Here is a 20,430-nt window from a genome sequence, read left to right on the forward strand (position 1 = left end):
AGCTGTAAAACACCTGTAAAATCTTCAGAATATTTTAGTGAAAATGTAAGTTGTCATCTCAATTATCTCTGCTTTCACTTTTGCTATGCTTAAGTCCTAATAGTTGACTTAGCATAATAACCTTAGAAGTAACTCTAATCTAGCAGAGTTCTGAGTTCTTTGTAGTGTTTACAGATGCGGTAGGCAAATCTAAGTTTGTTATTGAAGACAAAACCAAGGATTTTGAAAAATGAAACATGCCCAAAATTGTAAGGATAGTTTGTATAAGAAGTATTAATATTAATGATGATACAAAGTATTAAAAATGTGAATTATATTCAGTTTATTCTGTTAAGGGTGCCATACCAACAAAAAATCCTAAAATTAAATAATTTCAGCACTTAAACATTAACTGGAAAATTGTTATGTCTGGAATCACTCATTCTTTCACAAAAACATAGGCTAGTTGATTGCACATATATTACGTCTTTCTTTTTAAGATTTATTTTTTTTATTTCAGAGAGCGAGGGAGAGTGAAAGAGCATGGGGGAGGGGAGGAACAGAGAGAGTCTTAAGCAGACTCCATGCTGAGTGCAGAGCCTGACCCTGGGCTCGATCTCCCAACCCTGAGATCAGGACCTGAACCAAAATCAAGAGTCAGATGCTTAACCAACTGCATCACACTGGTGCCCCACACATATATTACCTCTTGTAAGAAGATTGATATTCTTCTGGGAAATAACAGAAAGCACATTTTAAATAATCAGATTTGGGGAAACCCTTTTATTTTGTTTTTGCATTTGAAATGGAAAGAGGGAAAATAACTATAATACATGCCAAAATGTCCACAGACTGTATATTGGAAAAGTGTTTTAGTGAGAATTATAACACAGTTGGTTTCCATTTAGAACATGTTTTCATAAATTATCAATGGATATATAATTGTCTTCACTAATATATTTATATATATAGACAAAAATATAAATGCCAATATACAGTCACCATAGATACCTCTAATATATAATTATATATCACATACAATATAACACTTAAGTATATAATAGATTATACTTATACATATATCATTTAGTATACTGTATTGTATCATATTACATTGTATTCTATATATTATACAATGTTATATTATAATGGACATAATATCATGTATAATGTATTTTTACTCACACCATCATAAATGATTTTTCCAAATGGATATGTATATATGGTAAAAGTGTATATATGATGTATATGCACATACATACATAGGTAGATACATTTTAATTTCTTTTTTTTTTAAAGATTTTATTTATTTATTTGAGAGAGATAGAGGGATCACAAGTAGGCAGAGAGGCAGGCACAGAGAGAGGGGAAGCAGGCTCCCTGCTGAGCAGAGTGCCCAGTGTGGGGCTCCATCCCAGTACACTGAGATCATGACCTGAACTGAAGGCAGAGGCTTAACCCACTGAGCCACCCAGGTGCCCTGACACTTTTTAATTTCTATATTATATTATAGATACACACATACACATATGCACACATGTACATGTATAATTCATTTTTAGGATATTTCTGATATTTCATTAGTTTGGATTTAATGCTTCTGTATCCCAATATATTAGTTTTACATGATGTAACTTTCTCTTTTAGGTATGTTTATGTCAATGATAACATATAAGTGGGGTTTTATACCATAGATAATTACTAGTGATTAGTAAAATATCTTAGTGAATAGGGTCATTTTTGCTATTGTAATCACACACATTTTTTACTTTGAAATAAAAGTAACTTTTTTAATATTCACTAAATTTGGGTTTCTTTAAATGCATCTTCCTGAGCCATTAGGATATAGATTTCTTCCTATTGCATTTGTTCTGCAGGAAGACTTGAGGATTGGAATGTGGCAAATGGCTTTGTTAGGCAGAACATTGGCCAAAAAAAAAAAAAAAAAAAAGTTATATAATCCTAAATATCAATGAAAATGTTTAAAAGAAGAAATCTTTCCACTTGATTTAGTCTGTAAAACAATATCAAAATATAAGAAAAGTGTAACTGCTAAAATTCAATTGAAATGATCATTGGCAATAATTTGCATAATGGATGAGTTTATAGTTCCTAGTTTAATTTTACTTGATTTTTTTTTCATTTTATAGACTTTCATGGTATTAAATAAAAGTAGAACAATCTTCAGATTCAGTGCCACATGGTGTACACTTTCTCCTTTCAATTCAGCTAGAAGAACAACTATTAAGATTTTGGTGCATCCATATCCTTTTCTGTTGTCTTTAGATGGTACTAGTATCAAATGTGACTATTCTATTCAAATATTGCTGCAGTGTTTTGCTCTTTTGAATTATATCTCATTTTAGGTCATATTGGAATCTGGATTACAACTGCACCAAATGTTCCATATTTGAAAATATATTTATAATTTATTTTCTAGTACATTCAACAGTAGTTAATATTAACAAATCTTAATCCTCCTTGTTTTTCAATATGAATAGTATTCTTTTTGGTATTTAAAGAGCTATTTTATCTCATGTATATATATAAACTTGTTAAAGAAACATATATTTCCAATATTATTTTATCCATTATTCCTTAACTGTAACTTACCTTTTTCCGACTATTCATTTTAATTAGCGTCCTGATTGACTGCATATTTATGTCCATGACTGAGATGCCAAAATGGGGCCCAGCAATACAGTAAGTCATATAATTTTATTATACATTATTCACATATGATTTTATATTATATTTAACATGTTGCATTATAGTACATTATATACTACATATTTAACATTTTACAATTTATTACTTATATTTAATATATAATATTACTTGTAATAAAAACTCATTCTTAATAATATAATATTTATACATATAACACAGTTATGGATAGTCCAAGTAAAAATAAATCACATATATATCAGTTAATAAATTTTAATATTTTTCTGCCCTTTCATTTATTCTTAGTTGGACTTTAAATGCTGCTATTTCCCAACATATTATGTCAACATAATATAAAAGTTTGATTATTTAGCTAAATGTTTGTATCTATATGAGGTTTTAGTATAAAGTTAATTAGTAATGATTAACATATTATTTCAGTGCCTCAGATTTTCTTTACTATTAAAATTCCACACTGGATTTGCTTTAAACTCAAATAACATTTATTCTTTTCCATTCTAAGAAAGTTATTTCTATTGCTTTCTTTCTGTTCTATTTCTCCTCTCTTTCTAGAGGGATGTGAATAATTTGGATATTAGACCAAAATAGTGGAAAGGCCCATTAAAATTTCTAGAGAAGAAGGCTTTCTTTTTTTTTTTATTTTATTTTATTTATGTATTTGAGAGAGAGGGTGAGCATGAGCGGTGGTTAGGGGCAGAGGAAAGGGAAGTAGACTCTCCTACTGAACAGCCAGACGTGGGGCTCCATCCCAAGATCCTGGGAAAATGAACCGAGCCAAAGGCAGATGCTTAACCAATGGAGCCACCACCCAGCCTCCCCAAGAAGAAGCCTTTCTTGATGCTACCTCTTAGGCTTTAATTCATTCTTAAAACTAGTTAATTTTGGAAGGTGAATATAAAACTGATTCATTACAAAAATTCTTATATATACACATAATAAAATTAGTTCTTTCATACTTTTATAATTCAGTAAATTATTGTGTGATTTCCAATGCAGAGTAAATTTGATATTTTATATTTTCATTATTTACCAAAATATATGTAAAGACAATGACTCTAGCTAGCGCTTGTTGGAAAAAAAATTGATAGTTAAATTTTATGGTTAATGCTGTAAGACATAGCCCACCCTAAAAGCCCTACCTTGTGGTTCAAGGAGCATAGATTTTTTTTTTCCTAGTTGGTTGGTGGATTGGTTGGTTGACTGGTTGGTTGCCAAATAGTAACCATAGACATATTATTTCAGAGTTGGCAATGCATTATTCTCACTTTTAACGTTTATATGAAAAACTTTCTGCAGGAATATTTTGCTTGGAATTTACACATTTGAAATACTTGTAAAACTCATTGCAAGAGGCATCTGGGCTGAACCTTTTTATTTCTTTGGTGATCCATGGAACTGGCTCGATTTCAGTGTAACTTTGTTTGAGTGAGTATTTCTTCAAATTGCAAACATCTTAATACCTTGTTAAGTAAGCTTTTCATAAAGAAACATCAACATTTGCAAAGTTTTCTCCTTGTAAAAATTCTGCAAACAAAGAATATTTCATAGTCATAGCCATAATGACTCTCAGGCAGCTCCAACTGAACTAGCCCTCAGAATGTGTAATAAAAATGAAAGGAATTGGATATTATCTGTTTTCTATCTGAGGCAAAACAACAGAGGTTGAATTTTAGAATTTTAAGTGATTATTCTCAGTGCTAAAAAAGTCTCTTGGAGACTTACAAGAAGATCTGAACATGTTTGATTTTATCTCCAACCTACATTTTGTTTAGCTACATTATTTAAGACCAGTAAACACTAGATAACAGAATATCTTACACACACACTCATGCACACACAGACACACATTTTCAAGAATGTTACATTAAATTCTAATGATTTACATGAGTATTTTTTCAATGTTCCTATTTGGTGTACTCTGCTAAGGAAATGATCACTGGCACCAAACTCCTGTTAAATATAATTTAAAATGATATTCCATTTTTAGGTTTGGGGTTGATTTTTTAAAACAACAAATAATCTTCATAAAGCACATAATCAGTGTCTGCCATGTTGTAAGCAATAAAAAATGGTAGCTAATATTGAAATTATCACTACTTTGATTACTACCATTATCATGCTGTTGCCTTTGCTGGTAGCTAATACTTAGCTAACACAGTTATTACGTAACCCCATGTGTCAGGTACTAAGCTATGTTCTTTACATGTATGAGTTGTTTAATCCCCACAAAAAGCCTCAGCCTTAGGAATCGTTATCCCTATTTTAATTTGAAGAAACTGAGGCAAGAAGGAATCAATAATTTTTCCATGTCACACAGCTAGTTACTTGGGAGCCTGGATTTGTAGATCAGCATTCTGGCTACATACAGTCTGTACCCTTCCTTAACCACTCTACTCCCTGCCTTCTGCTATCTTCACCATCGTCAACACCATCATGACCATCTTCATCATGATCATCAGCAGAAACTTAAGTACTTAATCTCATTGCTTAAAAAACTATGGATTTTTCCAATTTTTAACTACCTCTTCACTGATTAGATAACAAAATATTTATGAACATAATATAGGGTATTTGGTATAGAATGATGACTAATCACAGTGTCAAGCTTTTATAAACAGTCATAATTTGTTTGTGGGTTAATATTTACCTCACTACCTTGCACTGTAGCAATCTTTGTCTTCCAATCAGTAAAGCAACTATTTGTGAAATGGAACAATGAGAGCAAGGGAAACGTTTGGATACGTGGTTTTAAAAATAAGTTTTAAATAGTATAAAAAGTCAATGATAAGCAGCATAGACTTAGTATGACTTCTAATAATTCTAATTTAATCCCACAGGCACATAGCAAGATACTTACTTCTCAACTCAAATACTATAATATTTAGTATTTCAAGAAGTTTGAGAATTTTGAAAATTATTCCCCTAAACCAAGGTAAGAAATGGCATTTAGTTCTTGTCTTCATTTTGATTTATGTTCTACCCTGTATTCTTTTGAACTCACCTGTAACTGCTTGGAGAAATACTAAATTTAACAGTGTTTTATCTTTGAAGTCAGTGAATTATCTGATCTATAAGTTTATTTCAGTCACTCCAGGAAAGCCAAAAAAAAAAAAATCACATTCGACTATTATTTATTCGAGATGGATTCAATTCTTAATGATAAAATAAAGAAATTAACCAAAATATATTATTTTCTATTTTTTCTTATTTATCCTTGCCTCTTAAATATGAATTTACAAAATTGTCCTTAGACTTCTGAGAGAGATAACAATCTAGACAGGTACCTAATATGCATTCTTTTCCTCACTGCATCTAAAAACCCGTTGAAATGAACAAAGTAATATAAAATAAGATAAATTCCTTTTTGCTCTGAGTGCTTGGATAGGTTGCATTCACAAGCCACAGAGTTAAAGGAGGTTCTGCTAAATAAGGTAGAGCTGTGAACACCTTGATGGAAGATGCTAATTTACAGCTCCCGTTCCTGAAGATATCCTAGAGAAGCCCATCAACAGCTTTTAATTTGTGTTAAGACTGAATAAAAACAATCCAGTATGAAACAACTCCATTAGTGTTTTGGCTGCTGAGTCAGAAGTATGAACTAGGTGGCCAATAAACCCAGAGGCAAGTGTGATAATACCAGTAATGAGATCTACAGATTATTTTTGTCCATTGGAACACCATGAAGAAGGCCAGATGTATGCATGCTCTACACTTGGAGTCTAGATTGGGCAAAACAGTAAAAAGATTAGAGGGTGTGGTGATGGATGATACATAGCCCTGTGGGTATATTAAAACACTGAACTGTACACATTAAACGTGTGAATTGTATGATTTATGAATTATAGCTCGATAAAGCTGTTCAACAAAAATGGTCCATGCATGGCAGCTTCACCAAACCCAGTGAAGAAAGTGGCAGTGAGAGTTGCAGTGATAGGAATTCCCACAGTTCTACCTCCCTTACTACTCTCCACAAATTACTAGAACATAAATTTGCATCACCTGTGTCTTCACCTTAGGCTCAGAGGTAAAGATTATAGAAGAAATCAGGTGAATCCAAATTAATACTAGAAGAACATATCTTAGTAGACTTAGAAACACACAGGCTGATAGAAATTTCTCTTTTTCCAAGGGAGAAAGTAATCAACAGAGATACCAGCGATATAGAGCATATGAAAGTATTTTGCAGTACCAAAGGGAAACATACTATTTAAGGAAATAAAAATAATCCTCTTTTTTCTTTAAAATAATATGTCCTAAGGAATAGGAGCAAGCATAAGAAGTCATCCTTTTTGTAGTGCCTTCAAGATTTTATTTATTTATTTATTTATTTATTTATTTATTTATGAGAAAGCACAAGTAGGGGGAGGATCAAAGTGGGAAAGAATCTCATGCAGACTGCACTGAGCTCCACATGGGTCTTCATCCCACGACACTGAGATCATGACCATGAGATCTTGACCTGAGCAGAAACCAAGAGTCCATGCTTAACTGATTGAGCCACCCAGGTGCCCCTTTTGTGAAGAAAACCTGGACTCAAGCGAAAGATGAAAATGATATAATAAAATAGACAAAAGCACCTATTAGGCAAAAAAGTGATAATACCCAGGACAACTGTGTGATGCGGTCAGTTAAGCCTCTGACTCTTGGTTTTAGCTCAGGATGTGATCTAAGGATCATTAGCTCTGTGCTCTGTGGGGAGTCTATTTGAGCTTCTCTCTCTCCCTCTGCCCCTCCCCCTACGGCTCTCTCTCTCTTTCTAAAATAAAAATAAACAAACAAACAAATAAATCTTTTAAAAATTATAATATCTTTGGTGAATATTTTATGGTAATTGATGCATTAAAATATGGTACTATCTGTTTAGTATTATGGCATAGTAAAATAAAACCAGTTGTGTAAAGAAGAACTAGAGAAATTCTATATTAATATAATAGAACCAAAAATGGATGGGTTAACAAAAAAGAGAAAACTAAGTTCCACCTTATGGATAGTTGGTGACCCCAAAAAAGAGACAGAATAAATGTAAAAGATAAATCATTTAAAAATACACTAGAAAAATTTTTAAAAAATTTTAACTTGAGATTTTTGTCACAAACAGAAAAGGTTCATTTTATAGTAGACAAAAAATCTAAAAGATATACTTAGATATATTATAACTTTTTTTAATTTAAGCTTTAAAAAATAAGTATATTATAAAAATCCTATGAAAAAGCAATGAAAATTACCTATGAAAATGTTATTTTTAGACCTCTTGATAATATTGAAAATGAATAGGCAGTGAAATTTGAGCTTGGGCAAGGTGTAGGCAGGAAGATTATGACACCAGTGTTCTATACCTGTCTGTCATCCATATGTGAAGCTGATAGGAAGATATTCACAGCCAAGCAAGAGTTCTGAAATTTTATGTATGTATCTTTCCTGAACAACTGGTATGAAAACAAAATACTCAACAATGGGAAGATTTAATATCAGAACTAATCATAGTGAACTCTGGAATCATTTCAACACAGAATGAATTCCAAATTACTGTTATAATGCAAAACAGAATGCAAATATTACAACCCAAATTAATAACAGACATTCCTAAACTAGAAACATATTTTGTGTTTCAGAAAACTTTGAAATAGATAACAAAATTGTTTTAGAAAACTAATGATTTTTAACATTAGAATCTAAATTAATTTGGATGAATTCTCACATCTACCCACCAGCATTCTTGCATGACAACTACCAGCTGTAGTTGAGGAACAGCTACTCCTTTAAATCAGGCATATTCATCCAGGTTCCCTCTGCTCCCCTTTTGCATGAATTTATGTTTCCTGACAAGCCATTGTAAGGATTTGAATGTTACCTTTCCTGTAAATCATGAAAAATAATATGTAATGGAAAATACACAAATTGAACCCTTGGTTAGAAGTACTAAATTATATTAACAAAAACTGAGAAGGGGGAATAGAGTGATGTGAGAAAGTAAATATGGTTATTTCCTTATCTTACATGGTGAAACTATAGTACATGAAGTTTTATTTTTGCTGTAGAGGGTACAGGTTTGTTCCAATAAGAACTTAAGTTTGATACAGTTTCTCAAAATATATTTTACCGGGGCACCTGGGTGGCTCAGTGGGTTAAGCCTCTGCCTTCAGCTCAGGTCATGATCTCAGGGTCCTGGGATCGAGCCCCACATCAGGCTCTCTGCTCAGCGGGGAGCCTGCTTCCCCCTCTCTCTCTGCCTGCCTCTCTGCCTACTTATGATCACTCTCTCTCTGCCAAATAAATAAATAAAATCTTTTAAAAAATATATATATATATATATTTTACCTTACATACTAGAGGAAAAAGGAGAAAAAGTAAAGTTTATTTTTAAAAGATAAGACACGTAAGGGAAATATATAAATCAAAAAACAAAATGATAAAGTCATATCCAAAAGTAAAGGCATTAGGGAGGGCACAGATTGCATGGAGCACTGGGTGTGGTGAAAAAACAATGAATACTGTTACGCTGAAAATAAATAAAAAATTTAATAAAAAAAAAGTAAAGGCAATTTATGAAAATAAATACAATTGGATTAAATTTTTCTGTCAAGATATATAACTTTAATATTAAATCTTAAGTAAATCAATCTCCACAAAAGATACACCTAAACTAAAGCAAAATGAAAGCTGAAAAATAAAAAGAATGGGAAAGTTATACTAGAAAATCAAAATCAAAATTGGTATACTGTTCAGACTTTTGAGTGGTAGATAGTGGCAAATGATGGTTAACAATGAAAATTACTAATAAATTTGATTTTGTAAGATTTGATGGTGACTTTTTTTTAACCTTCAAACAAAATGTTACCCCTAAAATTAAAGCTCCACAAGAAGCTTGGTTATGTGTGTATGTATGTATATATATGTGTGTGTGTATGTATATCACATTTTCACATGCATATATTTTTATTTAAGAATTGTTGTTCTAAAATAATTCCAACAGGGGTAGCTGGGTGGCTCAGTCTGTTAAGCATCCGACTCTTGATTTCAGCCCAGGTCATGATCTCATGGACGTGAGATAGAGTCCCACATGCATCTGGCTCCAAGCTCATTGGGGAGTCTGCTTGAGATTCTCTCCCTGTCCCCCTGCTCCTCCCCAGCAGCTTACACACACGCTCTCTCTCCTTCTCTCACATAAATAAATAAATCTTTAAAAATAATAATTTCAGCAAAACATTGTGAAAAAAATTTTCAATAGAAAAAAATTTACAGATAACTAAAACTAATATAACACTGAGTGTTAATTATACTTCAATTAAAAAAAATATACAAAGAACTCATGACAGTTGCCAAATGAAAAGTACATATAAAATATACATGTTTTGAAAGTTCATTATAGTAAGCACAGAAATTACAAAGTAAAGTGATCCCATTTTTCTTCTAATAAATTGGCAACAAAGTTTTTTAAACATCCCAGTTTTAATGAAGGCTTGACTATGTATTTATATCTTTAGTTTATATATTGGTTCAACATCTCTTAAAAACAAATTGAATGTAAATGTATTAATACATATAATATGATACAGACATTCTATTTTTAATGTAATACTTTTAAAAAAGACTTGGATATAACAAAATAAAATAAATAGTATAATTCCAAGTGGCAAAATAAGCTATAAACAAGTATATCCATATGATAGCAATTAAAATTGTATATTTATCTAGATTCACATTTCTTTAACCAGGAATAGCTTTATTTCAACCTTATCTTAATGTACTCAAGAAAGCCAATCATCTGAGGAGGTCACTGAAAAAGAGATTCTCAGGGCACCTGGGTGGCTCAGTCAAACATCTGCCTCTTGACTCATCTCAGGTCTGGATCTCAGGATTGTGAGTTTGGACCCCACACATTTAAAAACTTTAAAAAAAAAATTTTCAGTTCTCACAATAATATATGAAGCAGGTATTATTAGCCACATTTTAAAGATACTAAAACAGAAGCATAGTAATATTGACAGAATCACAGCATTAGTACATTCTTATCCACTGTTAAGCTGAACAGTTATTAGGATCCTACATATAAACAGACCAACAAATAAGAAGAGCAAGGGAAGAAAGAGAAGGAAGGAAGGAAGGGAAGAAGGAAGGTTAATACTAGTTTTATCGATGAAGTACACTTACATTATTTTTGTTTTTTGTTTCTTTTTTTTATGTTTCCAGAATTGAGATTTTAAAAAACATTGAATTGCCATTGACACCCAATGTTACATTAATTTTAGGTATACAATATGGTGATTCTATCTTTCTGTTTTGCCATGCTCACAAGTGTAACTAACACTATCAACATACAATGCTCTTAAAATACCACGGGCTATCCCCCATGCTGTACCTTTCATCCCGTGACTTACTCTTTCCAATACTGGAAGTCTGTACCTCTCACTGCCCTTCATGTCTCTGCTCTGGCAACCACCAGTTTGTTCTTTATTTATGACTCTGTTTATGATCTTTTTATTTGTTCATTGCTTTACTTTTTAGATCCCATATAAATGAAATCATATGGCATTTGTCTTTGTCTGACTTACTTCACTTAGCACAATATACTCTAGATCCATCCATGTTGTCACAAATGGCAAAACCTTGTTCTTTTTTATGTATGAATTATATCCTATTACATATGTAAATGGCATCTCTTTATTCATTCATCTGTGAGTGGACACTTAGGTTGCTTCCGTATATTGGCTGTTGTAAAAAATGCTGCAACTAACAGAGGGGTGCATATATCTTTATGGATTCGTCTTTTCTTTAGATAAATACCCAGCAGTGTAATTACTGCATTTTATGGTAATTCTATTTTTAATTTTTTGAGGAACCTCCATCCTGTGTTCTACAGTAGCTGCACCAATTTACATTCTCACCAGCAGTGCATGAGGATTTCTTGAGCAGGTTTTATTTAATAAATAGAAAAATTAGTTCCTGGAGTAAAAAAGACAGCTTTAAGGCTGAATTCTCAATTAGTAAATGTTCTAATGTAAATACAGTCTACAGATACCACAGTTGTGTGTTATTCTTTCTTAATTCAAATTTGTACATGTTTTATTTAATCAGCTCCAAAAATTGAATTCTTAAAAAGTTAGTGAAAGAATAGTATAAAATACTGCTATTTCAAACTATTTCTTGTTTCAACAACATTTGCAACCTATTTTAATTTATAACTCTATATTTATGCTTATAAACAGTGGTGGCTGGTATGAAAAGCAGTAACCAAGAAAAAAGTCTTGTTCTTCATAGCAAAGAAAAACAAATAATTACTTTTAAAATTTGTGCCTGGATTATTTTAACAAGTGTAATAAGCTAGGAATAATATAGAAACCTTAAAGTTCAGATTTTTATTTATTTTTTATTCATTTTACTTATTAGATGTAGATAATGGATGATTTAGATTATGAAACACAAGCTGTTGATTTCAGTGAAGTATGCATTTACCATGGAGGAATTGTGCTAACGGCTACTTTACTGAGATATTTTACTTTATCAAAAACAAACCTTTTTCTTTTTAGGTCTGAAATCTTTCACAGGGATCCTCATCCACTGCTTGAAGAAACTTACTGGGGTCATTTCCCTAACTCTGTTTTTCCTAACTGTATTTTCTTTAATTGGGATGGGGCTCTTCATGGGCAACCTGAAGCATAAGTGTTTGCGATGGCCCCAAGAAAACGAAACTGCAACCCTGCACAACAGAACTGAAAATCCATATTATATGCGAGGTAAGAATCACTTGCCATCTATGTCAAAAAAGTTAAAATTTTTCTCTGCAACGGAGCGGACTTCACAGCAGTGTTGAACACTCAACTTCAGAACGAACTTGCAAATTCTCTAACTATGCTCAAGTACATGCTTTTTGAAAGTTCACGTTGCCACTTAGCTTTTACCAAAGACCTACGTGAGTACTTGTTTTCGGTAACCAAAGGAAATCTGAAGATGATTTTTGCTTTTACGAAAAAGACTAAAAGTAAAAATAGTATTCAGGGTTTGCTTTGCAGCAAGCCATTATAAAGGTAGCCTGCATCCCCTCAGGGAGAGCGGCACCACCAGAGCTCCTTCCCCTGGAACCCCGCTCAGCCTCCCAGCATCAAGCCAACATAGCTTTGAATTGAGACAAACCTGTGCTTTGTCACAATTTATTTTGTGTGTCTGTTAGCAAGATGTGTCCCAATGTATCAGAAAAGCTGAAGAGAGGTTATGTTTGGGGCCTGGGAATGCCCACAAATTTTCCCCTATAAACTAATGGTAATTACTTCTTTGCTTTATGCCATTTCCCTTCACAAAAGGTTTCATTAGGAATGTTCTACTTTTGGATGGCAGGGGAAACCTGTGCTGATTTGGATCAGTTTCATTTATCAGAATTGCAATTCAAAGTTCCAATCTTCAGACAGTTCAGTGAGGAAGACCTAAGTTTGAAATTGTTAAGTTTTGCAAATTTTATCCTTTAAAAAATAAATATGACCAGAGTCTTATTTGCAGTTTTAACAAAATAAAATCCTCATAATACTACCTTTCTTCAATAAAGGTGTTTATTTAAAATATAAATTTAAGTTTACTCGTTAGAAATTTTAAAATGACCCTGTAAATAAAAAATAGACTACATTACAGAAATTCTTACTGTTGTTGGATTTCAGTTACTGCTGCTCATTTTAAATGTTTTGAGTTATCTTTTGGTAAATAATAAACATTCTTAAGGCAAATAGTAATAATGCCAGAATAAATATTGCTTTGCTCCTATATATAAGTAACACATATGTCTGATCACATATCTTCACCGTAACCCTGCAGAGAAGTGAATGACCCCGCTTACAAACAGAAAAAATGGAAGTTCAGAGAAATTCAGTGAATGTTCCAGTATATTGTAACAACTCAGTGATAAAACTAGGATTCTAACCGTCTCAATCTGGCTTTCAAATCCATTCCTTCTCCACCGAGTTATACTCTCTTACTGGATTTTTCACTCATATTAAAATTATCAGGTCTTTCTGAAAGTGTTTAGAAAAATATAAAACATTTTTAAACTAATTAAAGTAAATTGTTGATAAGTCTTCTCTAGTCCCCTACATTAATTTTATTTGTATTTGGATATAATAAGTTCCAAAACAAATCTTAATGAATTTTACTCCTTATTTTACCCCATAATATCATTATGCTGTAAGTAATACAAAATTATTGGTATATGAGTATGTGAAATGTTTCCTTATTATGTGTGTCTATCTCATGGCCTTCATTCTAGAGGTGAGGGCAACAGGAAAGTGGATGTTGAATCTTAGATTCCAATTGAAATACTCTTTGGTTTCTTTAGTTATAACAAAAAATAAACAAATTATATAAAAATAAACAATTTTACTACTTCACAATAATGAAGTACTTCAATATAGTGAATACCAATAGTTATTGCTGGAAAAAAATATCCAGGTTCTTTTCATCTTAGTTAAAGCGTAAGTTATATTATAAAGAAATCACTTTTTAAAGTTTACAACTTTAAAATTTGTCCAATTCTAGTCCCTCTGTTTCCTCTAAAAACATGTTAGGACTTGCTGAAAATATTATATTTATTTATTTTTTTGAAAATATTATATTTATAAAATGTTATTTAACCTAATTGCCATGTCAAAGTCCTTGTATTTTAGAACACTATTTGGGACAGCCCTCAACTACTAATGTTGAATTTCATTTGGATTTTGACTGCCATTTAAAAGGCTTGACCAGTGGTTCCTGACTATGATTTAAAACTTCTTCTAGGAGCACCTGGGTGGCTCAGTAGGTTAAAGCCTCTGCCTTTCACTCAGGTCATGATCCCAGAGTCCTGGGATCGAGCCCCACATTGGGCTCTCTGCTCCATGGGGAACCTGCTTCTCCCTCTCTCTCTGCCTGCCTCTCTGCCTACTTGTGATTTCTGTCTGTCAAATAAATAAATAAAATCTTTAAAAAGAAAAACTTCTAACATTATTTTAGGTAAAGTTAAAATGACATCATTTGACATTATAGTAATTCAGTTTTGTGTGTGTACATATGTATATATATATAATTTTATATATACACACATACATTCAGGACTGATCTCATGTGTTGGAGCTGTGTTTTGAGTTCAGAACCTAAAATCAATACTTCTAAGCATGTATGTTCCCAACCCTGGTAGTCCATATCTATAAATATACAATTTACATATTGAATGACAGCAGATAAGGATACCTGAATAAATTCTATGGTCTATGATTCAGATTAGTTGGGATTATGGTTAGATTAAATGACACCAGGGTGAGTAACTTGCACTGGATGCTCAATATAGAAAAATAAGCTTCAACATGGGAAGAGAATGGTATTTAAATGCAGAGACAGAAATATGGTCTCATGTTAAGGAAGATCATTAGGAATAAAGCCTGGAAGAAAAGGTCTCAGCTTTCACTTTGGTTTTGGGAATTTTTCCTTCAGGGTTCTGGTCATACCTGGCTGGTTAATATTTTCTTCCCAGAACTCTAGTTTTGAAAGTGATTCTCCTCTTTTTATGCTGGATTTTGTTACTTTTGGGGCAGTGTAGTAGGTAGATTGCCAGACATCTTTTGGTCTGTGCATCACATATTAGGACAATCTTGTAGATAAGAAAGGGTGGGCTATATGTTCCTTCCTTTTCAGTATAGAGAGAGATGTTTGTATTCTATGCAGATCTAAATGGATATCAGATATGCTCTTCACTCAAAATTAGATAACAGAATATAATTTCTTTCCTATTTTGCAGAAACAGAAAACTTTTATTATTTGGAAGGAGAAAGATATGCTCTCCTTTGTGGCAACAGAACAGATGCTGGGTAAGTGGTGTTAATGTTCTTGTATCAGTCAGTATCATAGATCCATAGTATTTATTGAATGATTAATGCTTTGGCTGATGTTTCTCATTTGATTACATTATCTCATTTTGTCATTAAAACCATGCTGAGAAATATACAACGTGGAATACTATTACCCTGATTTTACAGGAAAAAGCAATAAACAGACTACTTAAATGATTTATTCAAGGTCATGAAGTGAGTAAATGGCAAGGCTGGGACTTACATAAGGATCTGATTTTTTGTTTTCTGTGTACCCCAGAGCTAGTGGGAATTATCAAGAGAGGTGATATAATCTTTTCTTGGGCCAGAAGCCTTTGAAGAGAAGAAATAGGAAATATATGCTGTTATTTCATTTATTTTATGGCTTGTATATCTTTTATGACAAAATTTACATTAATAAAAAGTTTATTGCTTTTAGAAATAGTACTTATAAATAACTATTCAATGATATGACAACACTCTCAAGTCTTACTGTCATATAATTTCAAATGAAGAGAAAAGAAAGTAGAAATACAGTGCTTCTCAGCAGTACTAGCACTTTCCTGTAATTCCTTAGTTACTTCCCTCAGCTGGAAATGATGTGGTGCCCATCTGTAGGGTCAGCTCTTTCTTACGCTCTAGGGCTCAGATTAACAAAAGTCATGTGGGGATAGAGGAGCATGAATTATGTACTTTATATATTCTCGTGATTTAGACATTTTGTCGGTTGCTCAACGCTGCCCAGCACAAGTACATTTTAAACCTCTCTTTGCATCACATTTGTTAACTATTAAAAGTCCAAAACACGTCACATGGCCAAAGCCAGAATAACATTGGAGGAAACTACACAAGGGTGTGGATGGAGGGAAGCATGATTTATGTGGCCACAACTGTAATAACCAATCATAACATTCAAGCCCCCAGAAGATAAAGTATGAAGATTCCATGAAAGGAAATAAGATAAATCTTTAATCTGATCTTTCTACCATTGTGCAAATCCTGATTATAAGTTATCAATGTGTAAGTGTTTTCTCACCCTTAAATAATGGGAAATAAAACCCTCAATGACTGAAGCTTTGTTTTATGACGGTTATTCCCATTATATATGCTTTCACCTTGATGCTGGTAGCAAAGAAAACTTTAACAAGGCTTGGCAAAAAACCACTGGTGAGGCCCCTTTTCCTTTTAGATTAATTAACACTGTTCACTTGTATTAACTTAAAATCTACCTCATTTGCAGCTTTTTCACTGGGCTTTGTTTAGACTGTTCCCTGTGGAAGAAAGAACTCTTTATTATTCATGGGTGGATATTCTGTATTTATGATTTGGCCTATAATCTGAAAGTCACTTAAGAGTAAGCAGTTTCTCTTCTCTTTGTCTTCTTTAGTCAGTGTCCTGAAGGGTATGTGTGTGTGAAAGCTGGCACAAATCCTGATTATGGCTTCACAAATTTTGACACTTTTGGCTGGGCCTTACTTGCCCTGTTTCGGTTAATGACACAGGATTACCCTGAAGCACTTTATCATCAGGTAAGAACAGAATCTACATGGCACAAAAAATGGTACCATGCCCCTACCTTCTAAAATAATGGTCAGATGTACCATGATTTATTAAATTTCTATGGGGAGAAGAATTTGAGGACAGAAGAAAAGAGAGTCAGAATTACTGAATGTCAAACTGTATGCTAACTCTGTGCCCAAGTCTTTGCCTTTATGTATATCTCACTTAATCTTTGAAACAATCCTGCAAGACCTATCAGTATCTGCTTTTTATGTGAAGACACTAAGATCAGAGTAGTTGGGTAACCTCTCCAAAGTTACAACACATGTATCTTCTAGAGATCGCTGCCCTGCTCTATGATATCACACACTTGATATTAACTGAGTAAAGAACATTGGTAAGTACTAACTCTTTAGTCAAAAAATTTGAACCTGGGACACCTGGGTGGCTCAGTTGGTTAAGTGGCTGCCTTCGGCTCAGGTCATGATCCCAGCGTCCTGGGATGGAGTCCCACATCGGGCTCCTTGCTCAGCAGGGAGCCTGCTTCTCCCTCTGCCTGCCACTCTGTCTGCCTGAGCTCTCTCTCTATCTCTCTCTAACAAATAAATACAATCTTTAAAAAAAAATTTGAACCTATGAGATTAACATGTATTAAGAAATTTCTTTTTACTTTTTTAAAATTGTTTTTAAGATTTTATTTGTTTTTTTTTTAATAAATTTTTTTTTAAAGATTTTATTTATTTATTTATTTGACAGAGAGAGAGAGATATCACAAGTAGGCAGAGAGGCAGGCAGAGAGAGTGAGAGAGGGAAGCAGGCTCCCTGCCAAGCAGAGAGCCCGATGTGGGACTCGATCCCAGGACCCTGAGATCATGACCCGAGCCGAAGGCAGAGGCCTTAACCCACTGAGCCACCCAGGTGCCCCTAAGATTTTATTTGTTTGACAGAGATCACAAGTAGGCAGAGAAGCAGGGAGAGAGAGAGGAGGAAGAAGGCTTCCTGCTGAGCAGAGAGCCTGATGCGGGGCTCGATCCCAGAACCCTGAGATCATGATCTGAGCCGAAGGCAGAGGCCTTAACCCACTGAGCCACCCAGGCACCCCAAGAAATTTTTTATTTAATGTCTACAATGCGTATTTCACTTCAATTCTTCTATTGCTTCTCATTCCCCTTTAATATTTAATCCTGCTCTGATTATAACAGAAGGCTTGCTGTTCTGAGACTTGAAATCCAAAATCTGAGAGTCTCTCTTCATAACTGATGATTTATGTGTCATATTTTCTAAGAAAGATATAATACACATTAGAATGGTGACTTCGTTTTTCTAAGAGAAGTTTCATCACAGTGAAATATGCAATGTTAGTTTAGCAGCATAGTTAATATCAAAGTATATTAGATAAAATAAATTACTTTAAATTTCCAAAGTATGTATAGTTGAAGGAGAACACTCTCTTTTTTTAAAACACATACATACATTCCATACTTTTTATGATTGGATAGATAAATTATGAGGGGGGTGTGTGTGTGTGTGTGTGTCTGTGTGTGTGTGTAATGACCTCTACAGGCCATTAATAATGATAGGACTTTTAGTACAAATGTTCATGTTATGTTATTAAATAAAAGTCAAGTAAAGTAAACAGGAAGTACAAGTATACTTCTAATAAAAGAAATAAATGAAAATATTAAAATGACTTTTTAAATTGCAAAGTATATTTTTCTGATTTTGTAACATAAATATTTATTTATATTGTTATTTTCCAAACTTTGACAAGTAGCAGTGCCTCTTCCACAACACTAGGGGCTTCTTATTTCTAAAGTCATCTTATCACATTATCCTACTTCTAAAAATCTTTCAGAGGTTTCTGCATTCCCATGGGATGAAGTTCAAAGTCTAAATGGATGGTCTGCTGTGCTCTTTAAGATCTAGTTTTTGCATACTTCTCCAGATGTATTTTCTAACAATATTCCAATATATATTCTGCTTTATTTGAGTATAGAAGAGGCTTTCTGTTTCCTAAGTGAGTTCTTCCCATAATTTCTTGTTTCAATGTATGTTGTACCCTCAGCCTAAATTCAAGTTTCATTCTATCTTCAGTCTCATACCTCAAATTCATACCTCAAACCCAGAAGAAATCTTGAGCTTTTCCCCAAATTCTCCTTTCACAGCTAGGCAAGTCCTACACCAAAATACCATGGAACTGTACAATTTCCTCTAATTGTGGTTATTTTATTTGTTTATTTATTTTTGAGAGAGAGAGAGTGAGGGGATGCACACGTGTACATGGAAGGACAAGGGGAGGTACAGAGAGAGAGAGAGAATCCTAAGCAGGCTCCATGCCCAGCATGGAGGCCCACATGGGGCTTGAACCTTGAGGCTCAAGCCTGAGATCATTACCTGAGCTGAAATTAAGAGTCAGATGCCTAGTGGACTGAGCCCCTTGGGCCTCCCTGATTGTGGTTACTTTAATTGCGTGTTCAGCAGTTTCTCCCACTAGTGGCTATGCTACCTGAGAAGAGGTTTTTTAATCTCAATTTAATTGTTCTATCCTCAGCATCAAACACATAGAAATGCTTAATGAAATTTTAATAAGCAAAAATATAAGTAAGTATTTATAGATTGCATCACTTTATATAATGTTTTCTGTTTTTTTGGTTACAGCCCTCAAAGTATGTTAGCTAGTTTTCTTGTTAGAATTGGTTTAAAGGAAATCCTTTCCCACTACTAGTGAAATGAAACATCAGTGTGGGAGTACCCTGGTGGAGTCCACATGGGACTTTCATCAGTATTGCACTCTTGTTATTGACTAGTGTGTAGAGATGGTTTGCTTTGATTTGGACTGGATTTGTGCTCTCAGCATTGCCCCATACTGAACTGACCACAGCTAGGGAAATTCAGCAATTATTCCCAAAGAGTATACTTTATGTTTTAGAGAATACAGTTCTCTATTCATTCACCAAATATTTATTTGATCCAAGCACTCTTTGATACACCCAGGGTACAGAAATGAACAAAACAAAATGTCAGTCCTAATGGACATAAACAAAATGTTATTTCTAACAATAGTTAACCTTTACTGCATATTTGCCATAGGCTAAATGCATCTTCACGTGCACTATTTCATTTGCTTTTCATAATAATCCTAGGCTTTGGGTGCCATAATTACCCCAATTTCAAACTAAAATATACTAGAACTAGAATGTGTATACTTTTCCATCATAATAAAAGTGTATACTTTTATCCTCCAGCCGGTTTCATATACTGGAAAGAGCAAAAGGTTTGGATTCAGGCCTTTCTCCAAAGCTGTGAGAGTTTTGACATGCCATTTTGCCTAATTTTCATCTTTCTTCTACATATTGGAAATAGTAAATACCACATAAATGTGCTACGCAGAATTAATGATACAATAAGCAAAGTATTTATTAATGTGCATGGCCTGCAATGT

General features: G+C 33.3%; 1 protein-coding gene across 1 annotated transcript in view; it reads left to right on the forward strand.

Moving 5' to 3' along the window:
- SCN7A (sodium voltage-gated channel alpha subunit 7) overlaps positions 1-20,430 on the forward strand; it is a gene marked incomplete at both ends in the record, with an annotated part of 60,012 nt that overhangs the window by 1,509 nt on the left and 38,073 nt on the right. Inside the window, 7 exons of the mRNA XM_080799351.1 lie at positions 2,130-2,242; positions 2,593-2,682; positions 3,964-4,092; positions 5,505-5,599; positions 12,195-12,401; positions 15,419-15,488; positions 16,876-17,017. Of these exons, the coding sequence (XP_080655477.1) occupies positions 2,130-2,242; positions 2,593-2,682; positions 3,964-4,092; positions 5,505-5,599; positions 12,195-12,401; positions 15,419-15,488; positions 16,876-17,017 (846 nt within the window). The remainder of the gene's footprint in view (positions 1-2,129; positions 2,243-2,592; positions 2,683-3,963; positions 4,093-5,504; positions 5,600-12,194; positions 12,402-15,418; positions 15,489-16,875; positions 17,018-20,430) is intronic.

The sequence above is a fragment of the Martes martes genome, assembly GCF_963455335.1.
Source record: "Martes martes genome assembly, chromosome: 3".
Classification (NCBI taxonomy): Eukaryota; Metazoa; Chordata; class Mammalia; order Carnivora; family Mustelidae; genus Martes; species Martes martes.